Source organism: Apostichopus japonicus, chromosome 17 (assembly GCF_037975245.1).
Source record: "Apostichopus japonicus isolate 1M-3 chromosome 17, ASM3797524v1, whole genome shotgun sequence".
NCBI classification, from domain to species: Eukaryota; Metazoa; Echinodermata; class Holothuroidea; order Aspidochirotida; family Stichopodidae; genus Apostichopus; species Apostichopus japonicus.
The window spans coordinates 36,519,281-36,532,376 of record NC_092577.1 but is presented as its reverse complement, the minus strand read 5'-3'; the positions used below and the strand labels follow the sequence as shown (position 1 = coordinate 36,532,376).

Genomic DNA, 13,096 nt, shown 5'->3' with positions numbered 1-13,096 from the left:
CTTGGAAGTTGTACCATATATAGTATTACTTGATAGTTAATTCTCACATTCATAACACTGGAGGCAAAGTAAAACATCTCCCAACCAAGTAAACAAATGGTTACATTTATGTCCTATGTACTGTTACTGAGTTACAGTAATGGTAGTTTTAGTAGTGGGCTTGGGCTTTAGGTCTATAGTATTAGAATAAGTAACCAACTGTATGCCGATGTGTATATGACCATGATTTATCTAGATATATGGATGACTAAACACATGAGTTATGTAAATTACTGAGTAACTGACTGACAGTGGGTCTGATTCTGAACTCTGTGTCACTGTGATTCCTGTGGCCTTATTAAACAGAATACTGTATGGTATACATGTTAATGGAAAATACCTTTAAGTTTGTGAAGTTACAACATACACCATTATCCCAGTTGTTGCTTTCTTTTTCTTTTTCTCAACTGACCTATTTAATCTATTGCGCCTAGTGAGCAATACTATATTCCTGAGAAAATTACATAAATTCTATCTTCGCCATTAAAGATAATTAATTTTAAACATTACGTTAGTACGTAACGGCAGTTTGTATACACGATGTAGTGAAATTTAACGCAATCACAAATATTCTTATTTTTTTCAATCAAAATGTTGGCCAAGATAGAAGTTATATGTCACCGATATCAAACATGACTAGAGTGATAGATGACACTTTGCTCTATGACGTGATGTGTGCCGCACTATCTAACTATTTCTATAACTAAAGATAATTAATTTTAAACATTTCGTTAGAACGTACCGGCAGTTTGTGCACGATGTAGTTGACTTTTTAGAATAATAAATAAGTTATGTCACTGATATGATACCATTGGCGGATCCAGGGCCTTTGTATGGGAGGGGCCAAAGTGGCATTAGAGTGATATGGGGGAGGGGTCTAAGGGGAGGGGTGCCCCCCTCCCCTTTGGAAAATTTTCTATTGCTGAATGCCCTCAGATGCAATTTGGTGCGACAAATGTGTACAATGGTGATGTTAATTTACTTCTAAAAAAATGTTTCCCAGGTGTAATTTTCTAAAATATTTATAAAACAAAGTTGGCATCATCTTTCTTAAGAAATTTTATTTCTCATAGGTTATAAATTTCTTACAACCAGCCTGTAACTGCAAAATGGAGTTAAACTGTAAATCCTCATGCTCATACATTTACATAGCTCCCAACTCTTGAGAAGGCAAATGCTGGTCCATGCCACGAATCGCCGTCCTGGGGGAGGGGTATAAGGGGAGAGGGTGTCCCCCTCCCCTTTTGAATTTTTTTGGAATCCTGGTGATGCCTACATCTAAAATGGTGGCACTTAGAAAGGCTTTTGTCACCCAAAATTTTCTGAGAAATATGCATTTTTTTGTGTGTAACATCAATAAATTGAATAGTAGGTGATAATTCATTCTTTCCCGTGGCATGAAAATGTTCACTGCTCGCCCCAGTGAAAAGAAATATAGGCTAATTTGAGGTTCAAATGATGCTGTAAAGGAGGTTTTATACTCTATTATGCTAAATGCTAAAGAAATGATGGTTGCTAAGTCAAAATTTGATGCAAATTTTTTTATGTATACTTGACAATTACAATGCGGATTTTTCGGACGCTTGTGCGGGTCAGCGGGTTTGGGTGTTAGAATGCGGGTCTAATTCCCGCGAATTGCGGGTCAGTTGGGAGCTCTGCATTTAATTTTAAACCAGAAAACGAAAAGGTTTAGACTAGTCTACCACTGCTATTCCTCTCGATTTTTTTAATTTCCAATCATATGATTTAGCGGATGTTCGGAAACACTTTTGGCTCACCTTTGGGGGGGGGGGGCCATGGCTCCCCTTGGCCCCCCTTGGATCCGCCAGTGCTGATATCATCATATCAAACATTAATAGAGTGATAGAACGGACTCTTCTCTGCATCGTTATTGCGTATCGCACTTCTTATAATTTCTTATAATTTTTTTTAATTAATTATAAACATTTCATTACTAGGATGAATTGTCTTAAATTTTATGTACAAACAATTATTGAGTACCACTGCACCTTCACCATTGCTTATTGTCCGCTAGATATTAGATGGCGCTCTCCGCTTTTCTCCTTATTGACTGCTCTTATTGTCCGCTACTTATGTCCGCTACTAATATCCGCTACTAATATCCGCTACCTTCAAGCAGGTAAGAGAGTGGTCTTTGAGTAGAAAAATTGGTGGCACTTTTTAATAAGTAGTTTGCCGGCTCCCTTCTCAGGAAAGAGGGGAGCCGGCAATATTACTTTATTGAATAGCGCCCCTTCCAAATCTTTGTACTGTTTGTCTTCCATCTCATTTGCTACTTTAAATTGCTCGATTGTCTGTTTTTCCCAATCTCCCCCAAAATCCAATTAACCTGCAAAAGCCGTACCTTGCACGGCTCGAACAGGACTTTCACTCTGACCACGCATTGCATGTCTTCATAATGCCGTGTGCCTTTGACAGGCATTCTGGCTCAGGATATAATAGCTCAGGAAAGAGGAAAGCCGGCACTAGTCCCCACTACGTCCTGAGCCCGTAGCAAGAGGGGGGGGGGGGGGCTGGGGTCTTTGAGGGAAATTGGTGGCGCTATTCAATGACATCGTTTAACATTGCACTATTCCGAGGTTATTTATTATGATCTATTCACAACTTGTCTCAATTTTTCCGAAAATTATATTTTTTCAGTTCAATCATAAAATCATATGTCATATAGCGTAACTTAACTGTCCGATCGTGGATGATGTGATTAGAAACTGATTTGTTGAACTGTTTTAGAATGTTACCTAACAAATATCTGTCTAACAGTTGCAGTAGTACAAAGCAGTGCATGTCTTCCATTCCTATTCTGATCTAACTATACAATTTCCAACCAGAATCGTAACTTACGGGGTTATTATACCGGCATTCAATGTAACACCTGTCTGATAACATGCTGACATGCCCAACAGTACGCATGCCCGAGGTAAAATGGACCCGGGTGATAACAATCCAAGTATGGGACCATTCAAAATACAGATAAGTCTGAGAACGAGGGGAAGGAGTCCACCCAATGATGATGCCAAAAATGTGTTGGTGTGTGTTTTTGTGTGTATGTCTGTGTCTATCCAACTTCTTTTGTTTGGATCGTAGACATTGTTATCAAGACAAATAATGCAGTTTTCTTGTTCAGAATTAATGAGAGAGGGGTATTTGAAACTTTATTAGTTTAACACAGAAAATTGAACTACTGCAGCTTAGGGAATCTGCTTGGACTGCCCCAGCTTCGGCAGTAGTTTTCTTATCGAAAAGGAGAGTTTATTCGCGAAAGGGATTTATTTATCCATCAGCAGTGAATTATTTACATGCATGGAGACAGTTCATGACATGTTCCAGTTATATTGATAAGCTTAACTTCACAGTTGTGTTAATACTATCACTGGTCTGAGATACAGTTACAACTATATTAAAGAATAACCCTGAATATGAAACCAGCTTCTTGAGTTAATCGTTGTAGATATTTTGTATTAATATCGCTTATTTATTTATTTATTATATTGCTATTATTATATCACTGGGTCGAAACAATCCCATCAAGATGACGTTGTAGCTTCAAAAGGCTCAATATATACTTCGTTCTTTTCTCCATGTCTGATCCCTCTCTGGTATGAAAACAAAAACATAGAACAGATGGCGACAATTATGAAGATCACTTTAAAACCTTTATTTATCTCTACGTTTTAAAATTCTCATCTCAAAGTATATATAAATGATGCTACGATATTAAAACCATTACAAAAAGGAACTGATATACGTCATGGTGAAGACGAATGTGATCAAGAATTTTTTTTCTCGAAAATTTCTTGAAATGTTTCATTTCATACTCTTCTATCATGTTAACCTTTCCTCTAAAGTACTTTATCTGTATATTCATTTACTCACAGGTTACAAACAAACACAATATATGTTGTTCGTATCAATGGATGGAAGAATTCAATTTTGCAAAGAAGTGGAGGAAGGCGAGGGGGGGGGGGGGTTACTTAATGACGTTTGTAACACCGTTATTTGAAATATCACAAATCACAAATTTATCCACATTATGTTATAGAAAACACTTCACGTGGGCTGGGGAAGCTATAAATTTTAGTGATAGGGGTGTATAAATTTCGGACAACTCACCCAGTCCCACCCCCCTACCCACCCCTCCACGCCTTTCTGCATCTCATTCCTGCCCATCAGGGAGTAGGTCCTTGATGTATCCAGTTACTACGGAATGCCAAATGTATCAAAAATGTCCAAAACTATACAAGCATGTCCAAAATAATATAAGCATGTCCAAAAAAATATAAGCATGTCCAAAAAAATATAAGCATGTCCAAATTTATATAAACATATCGAAACTAATATAAGTATGTCCAAAAATAATATGATCATGCCCAAAATAATATGAGAGTGTCGAAAAATTATATGAACATGTCGAATGTAACTGCTAACTTCAACTTTTTAGTGAACATTTTGGCATCTGAATTCACGCCATCTGTTGCAAAATATCCCAAAAAATATAAGCATGTCCAAATTTATATAAACATGTCGAAACCAATATGAGTATGTCCAAAAATAATGAGAGCATGTCCAAAATAATATAAGAGTGTCGAAAGACTATAAGAGCATGTCCAAAATATAAAAAAGTGTCGAAAAATAATACAAAAGTCTCGAGCGTAACTGCTCGATTCAACTTTGTAATGAACAGTCAGGCGTTTGAATTTTACGCCATATGTTCCAAATATCAAACTTTTTATTTTGGTATGCTGAAAACAAAAACACCATATCCAGCGTAACTTAAGACGATATACAGTTCATCCATTACCGTATTAGTGTGTGTGTTAATATTTTAATGATATTTCGATCAAGAACGATTTTATTTCCGAGGAAATATTAGTTGAGTTGTTTCGTAGCGCGAGTGATCAACCTGGCCCCAAGGTGCTGTAACTATCAGTGAGTTTAATACGAAGAACCACTGTGTCCAACATTCCACGCGGTTTAATCAATAATATGTAGTTGGCGAGTTCTTCCCACGTTTCCATCTTGAAATTTAGTTAAAAGTTGAGAGTGAAGATTAAACGTTGAATACCCCTAACCTAGGCTTATTTTTTTTAAATTCTGGGCTAGTGTCCGACTTCGCCTGGTAACCGTAATTAAGTGTCACAATTTTCCGTTAAAAAAGTAACACAGTATAGTAGTTCATTTTCACTGTCAACGTACGCATGTGTGATAACTACTGTACGTTGTTAGCGCTTGTGCATGTTGTACGTACTTTCGCACGTGAACTTCTTTGCCTTCGCAACAATATATGAATAATCTCAGCACCTCTAGGCAGGGCGAAACCACTCACATTACGTAGGGATGTAAAAAGGAAAAATGTTAGGTGATGGTCTTGTTTTTACATATTTTGAATTATTTGCGTCACAAAAACAGAAGAATGTTTCAATAATATATTGTCATAATGATAACCATTGTGTCAGTTGATACAAATTACCTCTAAAGAAGGTATTGTAAGCTAATTTTTTTTCGACATACCAATATAAAAGTTCGATATTTGAAACATTTGGCGTGACTTCAAACGCCAAAATGTTCATAACAAAGTTGAAGTTAGCAGTTACACTCGAGACTTCTATATTATTATTCGACACTCTCATATAATTTTGGGCGTGCTCATATTATATTTTGACATACTTATATGTGTTTGGACATGCGCGTATTATTTTGGACATGCTCATATAGTTTTGACATGTCTATATAAATTTGGACATGCTCATATAAGTTTGGACATGCTTATATTTTTTTGGATATTTTGCAACATATGGCGTAACTTAAAACGCCAAAATGTTCAATACAAAATTGAATTAGGTAGTTACATTTGTCCCTCTTGTATTATTTTTCGACATTCTTTTAATATGTTGGACATGCTCATATAGTCTTTCGACACTCTCATATTATTTTGGACATGCTCTTATTATTTTTGGACATACTCATATTAGTTTCGACATGTTTATATAAATTTGGACATGCTTATATTATTTTGGACATGCTTATATTGTTTTGGACATTTTTGAAACGTATGGCATGCCGTAAGTTACCCTTTTTAAATGTTTTGAATTTGATTGCGTAATGATAGTATTACTTGTTTCTATAACGTATAACATTCTACTCTACTTTTATCGTTTGCTTGCTGAAGTGCAATTTACTATTTATACTTAAACTATTTCTAGAGAGATGGACATAGAAATATTGGCTGTACTTGCTGCTACTGGGTTGCTACTGGTTGCTCCAGCAATGTGAAGTATCGATGAATTATTATTTCAATATAGTTTAATAGAATTATGATCCTTGTTCAACAAATTTAATGGAATGTTCGAGTGTCTCATTTGCAAACCTTTGGCGGCTATGCATATTGTAAAACAACCCTCGGCCGGGCCCATATTCGTAAAGAGGGTGTTCTCTTTGTTCAAGTTTTAATTAAAAAGTGTAATTCTATTATGTAGAAAATACCTCATTAATGAAAATTTTAGGACATAATATTTATTAAGAAAAAGCATTGTTGTTGAAAATATGAAAAATTGACATAAAAAGTGACCTCTTGTGGAAAAGCATTCAAGTAATTAAATTTGTGATACGAATTGAACAGAGAGGTTCGTTTAGTCGGAACGTTTGAGTTAAACTTTGTGCTTTGACCTATCCATTCGACGGTCACATATCCTATTGCCCCTACCACACCCCATCCTAACCCCAAAATTGAGCACTCTTCCGTCGCCCCTTAATCCAACTTATGAACTCAATATTAGCCACAGACGAATAGCCACAGAGCAGACAATGACATACGCAGGTTTTCCGACACTAGCTCTTCCACCAATTGATGCGCATGGGCACCCAGGTAATGTGCAGCAGGGTTGTAATTCAGCAATTTGATTGGTTGATGAAAGCAGATCCGGCCCTCTCACAATCGAACTGACGTGGGCAAAATTCAACTGCATCATCTTGCACTCAAACCCGGGGTCGAAAACGGCAATCTCTGAATAATTGGTGAATCGAAATCCTTCTCCGACGTCTGCGTCAATCAGATAAACAGTTGGAACTTGTTGAGTTGTAAAACAAGTAGGTTCTCTACATCCAGCGTAATATTCCATTAATGGGGCGCCCTCTGTGCATTCTTCGCCAAATCCTACCCGGGTAGTTAGAGGTTGAGGTTGCAGTCGGAAATGGACTTTGTAGCCATCGAACCTACAAGACAAAGACAAGAAAGGGGTTGGGGTGGGGGAGAAATCAATTTTCCCCATAATATATTTCAAGACGTCACTACATTTCCATATTTGCGTGCAATTGCGATATGAATCCTTGCATTGAGCTAAGTTATAATATTTCTCATACTTTTCATGGTCGTTCTAACCAACGATATGAGCCCTAAGATTTATCTACTCTCCATCGCACCTCCTTTCTTTCTCTCAATTAAATTACGTTAAAAAATTTAATCAAGTTGTAATGCGTTTATATAGGTTGAGTAATGTATTCTTAAAAGTTCTTAGGAAAAAAGAAACGTTTGGTGCTTTTAAAATTTGATAGAAAACTTAGAAAAGACATTCAGCGCTTCTTACAATATTTTTCACTGAACTAAAAATAACAATAACCGCAGTAACATATATGAATGATTTATAAATCAGAATGGATATTAATTAATATATCTAAATCGTTAATGAGGTTTGGTTTTGACATGCATGGGCCGGGAATGAGGGTACTTTTGCTTCTTAGTTATATAATTGTATCCAATAGAAGCCAGACAATGCATTAATTGGCCATACGCGTATCATTCCGCAGGTTATTAGAACATATTACAAGTTCTTAAAGGAAGTATTCCTATAGCTGTAACATGTTTATTTGTATTATAACTGACCCATCAAAGTCATCAATTATCAAGTTTAACAGGGGAGTTTTTTTAAACAGGCGGCAAAAGCCCTTCCCGCCCTTCTCTAGTGCATTCAAATAATGCTCCGACGTTTTAAAGGTGCTCGATGTAGTCGAAGATTGAAAAAAGTGACAGTAGGTCTTAAAGCTAAACGAGCAAAACGAGCGAAATGAAGAATTAAAGGAAATGAAAAAAAAATGAAACAAAGTAGATCTAAATCAAACTAAGAAGAAGAAAATAGAAAAAACAGGAAATGAAGCAAAGAAGACCTAACTTCAAAGCAAGCAAAACAAAAATGGGGGGAGGGGGGGGGGGTGCGAGACGAAAGGTGACCCAGAGCAACACAATAAAACGAAACAGAAGAAAACAAAAGATAGAATACTAAACAGAACAAGAATTCATGAAAGCTGGAAACGAGGAATAAAACTTGCACGGGATTACCTCATGGCTGTCAATATTTCTCCAGAATAGAAAAACAACCCCTGTGGATGGACAGGTGCCGTCTGGGACTGAATTTCAAATCCCCATTTTTCACTCATCAGAAATTCTTCGTACAAGATGGATTTGAGTGAGCTCCCATCGTAAGTGATACCTGTCGGTAGAGGCCCACCTATGACGTCAAGGATGGTTGGGAAAATGTCCATGGAACTGACCGTGTGACGCGATACGCTACCTGCGTGAATTTGTCCAGGCCAACTTACTATAAACGGAATACGAATACCGCCCTCATATACTGTGGACTTGCCACCTGCGGTAACAATCAAAAGGAAAGATGGCTATGACGTCATCAAGACAGACTTGACACTGTGTCTCCCACATTTATGATGAAATCATATCAAAATAAACATGTAAATAATTTAGTGGCTTCCGCTTCTGTAATAATGAAATTTCGCTGTATTCTGCAGACCGGCAATGTACTTTTACATTGTTCCACAACTCAGCAAACCGAAGTGATTTCCCTTTCTTTCACGCTTCCTCACTATTTGTTGTTACGTCATCATTTGTATAGTTTAAGCCCACTCAATACGCATTGTCACTTCATAAAACTCAAACATCTCTTCTGGCAATTTTATGACAGGAAAAATGATTGCATACCGTCCATATTTATTACTCCGTACAAAAACTCATGAGGTTCTAGTTGACCTCCCTTAATCACAATGACTGTGTTGAGTCCATGCTTCTAACGGATTTATCAAGAAGATAAAGGTTTTACAGTGCAGCTTAATATGGGTTTCCTAAACTACGACTTTAAACTTACCTCTTAAAGGGCCCTCAAAACCGGCTTTTAAACACATCTCTAAAAATGGTCCGTTGTCTGAGAGCAAGATTACCAGAGTGTTTTCTCTGAGCCCTAAATCCTTTAGGAGATCTATAACATCGGTAACAGCTGAGTTCATTTCATTAGTGCTGTCTCATATACTCACATCATATATTTTGTACGGTGTAGCATACGTATGCTTGCTTAAGCTGACTGAGAAACACACGGATATGCATGCTGTGATAGTCATCGATTGCAAAAAGTAATCGGTTACGCCGTTCCAGCTATATATATATATATATATATATATATATATATATATATATATATACATATATATATATATATATATACATATATATATATATATATATATATATATATATATATATATATATATATATATATATAGAGTAGGTTGGCGTCTATCTTGGCGCAGAGTGCTCTATGTCCATTGGACAGAGCGTAATATATGTTGATACTAGATGAGACTAGTGGAACACGAGTAGTTGTTACTCGGAGTTTCACGCGTTATAGCGATCTTCAGACAACTCAGAGTTGTCTGACAACTCAGAGTTGTCTGAAGACAACTCAGAGTTGTCTGAAGATCGCTATAACGCGTGAAACTCCGAGTAACAACTACTCGTGTTCCACTAGTCTCATCTAGTATCAACATATATATATATATATATATATATATATATATATATATATATATATATATATATATACATATATATAAATATATATATATATATATATATATATATATATATATATATATATATATATATATATATATATATATATATATATATATATATATAAACATAATCAGTTCAAAGGAATGACAATGTTACAAAATGGTCTTTCGAACTGAGTGATATTGCACTTGAAGATTGGTTGCTATTGCCTAACTTTTTAATTGCAGTGTTGGTGGATTACAGTTAGCCGAGTTAAATTGCAAGGAAGCATATTGTAGACTGCTCCTTGCATCCTTTTGTAGCTGCCTGTTCCTCGTGGTTTGGGCGTTTTATCGAATTGTGGAATAGATTGCAGTTAAACAACTTAATTGGACGTTTTTGTTGTTTACATTTACGTTGCTTTTCCCGCTTAAGGTCGCCCCTCTAGGCCCCCAAATAGCGCTTTACAACACAGGCCTAGTAATTTATCAAACGAATAAATAAAGTTTCTGTTAAACTTTTGCTCAAAAACAATTTATGAATCACTGACTTCAGCAATTTATGAACAACTTATTTCAACAAAGCTTTTATATGTAAGAAATACCATTCGCGGCATGACAACGAAATTTTGCGAACTGGCTTACAAACTTATCGATTGACTGCACCTTTTTCTACCTAGCATAGCGATACAATAGTGGACCAAGGAACTGCCCATTAATGTTATAAGCACAGCTAGTTACAGCAATATTATGCTAATAAGGATACATGTATAACACTTCGAATAACAAACAAATTGATAACAAATAGCATCTGCATATTCATGCTGTTTAATTGGCGTTGCGTTTGACAAATGAACTGCAAGTATAAGGTTATGTTGGTAACACAACTAACTCCTTAGATTTGCTGTCGTTAATATCGTATTGATCGCACTTGTAGGAACCGAATGCTGCCACGTTATCCTAATAAGGTTATGTATATCACTTTGAATAAACATATTATTCCAAGAGCTTATAGCATCTAAATATTCATGCAGTTTAAGTTCGTTTGAAAAAGGAACTGGTCGTTTGATTGGAACTCACTGCAACCTCATGAAGTACCACATATAAGGATCCTGACATAATTGCCCCAGAATTTGCCATTAGAATCAGACAACGCCATATTTCCAGCGTTCACATCCTGGCTGTATCTGCAATGGAAATCTTGCTCATCGATGATAGCATTCCAGGTAAGTTTGATATTTACTTCGCTATGTGATATGTGTCACCCCCCCACCCCCCCTCAAAAATTTCTACAAGTTAAGGAATAACTGGAGCAGCTACTTATCGCTTCTCGGCCCTTTGGCAAAGATCATGTGTAGTATCTGTTACCTTTCGAATGGTGATGCACACCCGACGATGATCACACAGTCACAGTCCCGATGCAAGGGGACTGGGGTTGAGAGCGGATCAGTCGTTCGGTAGTTTGGTTTTCGTGCCCAGATTCTTTCCTGGGAGACTTTTTTAAAAAGTTACTTATACAGAGTAACATGAAAACAAGTGCGACAAACTTTTCACTGCTTAAATGTCAAATCACATCGGTTGTTGTAATTCACGTTGGCAGCTAAATAAATGAACCGTTAATGTATGTAGGTATTTTGTTTGTTCTTGTAGGTATAGTAATTACTGATGACGTTTACGTTTCACTGCATCATATATTATGCACGTATAAGGTAATCTGGATTTTTGTTGGCAACTGATATGATTTGCTGATCGCATATGTAGAAACCAATTACAGCATCGTTATCCTAATAAGGTTATGTATATCACTTTGAATAAACACAATATTCCCATAGCGAATAACATATGAATATTCATGCAGTTTAAGTTGTGTTGGACAAAGGAACTGCCCATATAGGGTTCGGAACTCACTGCAACCAATTAAAATACCACAGATAAGGATCCTCATATAAGAATCCACTTGCCGAAGAATTTGCCATTGGACGGTTCGAATCAAACAACTCCACATAGCTTTTACATCCTGGCTGTATCTGCAATGGAAGATCTCGCTCCTCGATAAAAGCATTACAGGTAAGTTTGACATTTACTTCACTTTTCACATCGATCAAAATTCACATATATTCATAATGTTAACTGTTAAACGACAGCACGAATCAATGTCTGACAATTCTTATTCCTTATTCATTTATACGTGTTCAAACTTCTCGAATCTGACTTGCCGTGTCCTTATTTTAATCCACAATTGTATTTATAACAAGTTATCTCCAAAATACCTTACCGAACTTCTCTTAGTAAAACAATACAAGCGTGTCACCCGTCAGTCAAAATTCATTACCCTCCTAGTACGTAGAACCAATGGGGCAACCTATGCAAACCGTGCTTTATCAGTTTCTGGTCCCAAATTGTGAAATTCCCTCTCAAACCATTTAAAATGTATACCTATTAAATCACTTTTCAAATCTAAACTTAAAGCATACCTCTATGCTAAACATTTTTTTATCAATTTGATTTGTAATTATTTTTCATTGTTGCATTATTGCTTTTGCTTTTCTTTCTATTCAAACTATAATGTACGGCGCTTTTGACAACTATTTTGTTTATAATTAGCGCATCATAAATCTTAGTTATTATTATTATTTATATGATTAATGATATTAATAATATAGCGTTAAGCGGACATCGAGACCCCAAAAACGCGTAATGTTAGTAATAGTATCAAATGTTATTTGAGGCTTCGAATCAACAAACGAAGCACTGTTCAAATGTCTTTAGAGCAGCGATTCAAGGTATTGAACCTACGAAAGACAGTTCTACGCCCCAGTTGTCTAGCCAATGTCAGAACACTGTGGATAACAACAGTTACGTTACGTCCAACTACTGGGTCTAGGCATGCCGTTAATGATCAGGAATACAAAATGTATATAAGAAATGGACGTTTCAAGCAACAGTAAACGTCATTCTCCAAAAGAAGTAATGCTTCTTGTCCTGGTTCAAACAGTTGAAGTCAATGAATCCATTGTACTTCAAAAGTTTTTTACTTTCTTGACGGAAGTGTGTAACTATATAGCACAGTGTAGTACAGGGGTTCCCTGACTGGGGTGCATGAACCCCCAGATGGTGCGCGAGTCCATCCCAGGCGATTCGTGAGACGTTTCTGAAAGTCAAAACTAGAGTACTTTTTTGTTGAACTAAAATCTGATATATCATATAA

At 36.4% G+C, this 13,096-nt stretch overlaps 1 protein-coding gene across 1 annotated transcript; it reads right to left on the bottom strand.

Annotated features, from left to right (window-relative positions):
* Positions 1 to 6,128: 6,128 nt before the first annotated feature.
* On the bottom strand, positions 6,129 to 9,349 carry LOC139954877 (arylsulfatase-like). The gene is made up of 3 exons (XM_071954856.1): positions 9,207 to 9,349; positions 8,390 to 8,696; positions 6,129 to 7,269 (listed from the first exon to the last, which is right to left on the bottom strand). Exons 1-3 carry the CDS (start codon positions 9,343 to 9,345, stop codon positions 6,816 to 6,818), a joined length of 900 nt encoding a protein of 299 aa, XP_071810957.1. The 5' UTR covers positions 9,346 to 9,349; the 3' UTR covers positions 6,129 to 6,815.
* Between the last annotated feature and the right edge of the window lie 3,747 nt (positions 9,350 to 13,096).

Bases quoted from the DNA above. Each gene is read 5' to 3' on its own strand.
- LOC139954877 (XM_071954856.1), bottom strand. From the start codon at position 9,345: ATGAACTCAGCTGTTACCGATGTTATAGATCTCCTAAAGGATTTAGGG. The intron at 8,697-9,206 runs GTAAGTTTAAAG...TTGTTACCGCAG, and splicing joins TTTTGAGGGCCCTTTAAGAG to GTGGCAAGTCCACAGTATAT. The intron at 7,270-8,389 runs GTAATCCCGTGC...TTTGTCTTGTAG, and splicing joins GAAATATTGACAGCCATGAG to GTTCGATGGCTACAAAGTCC.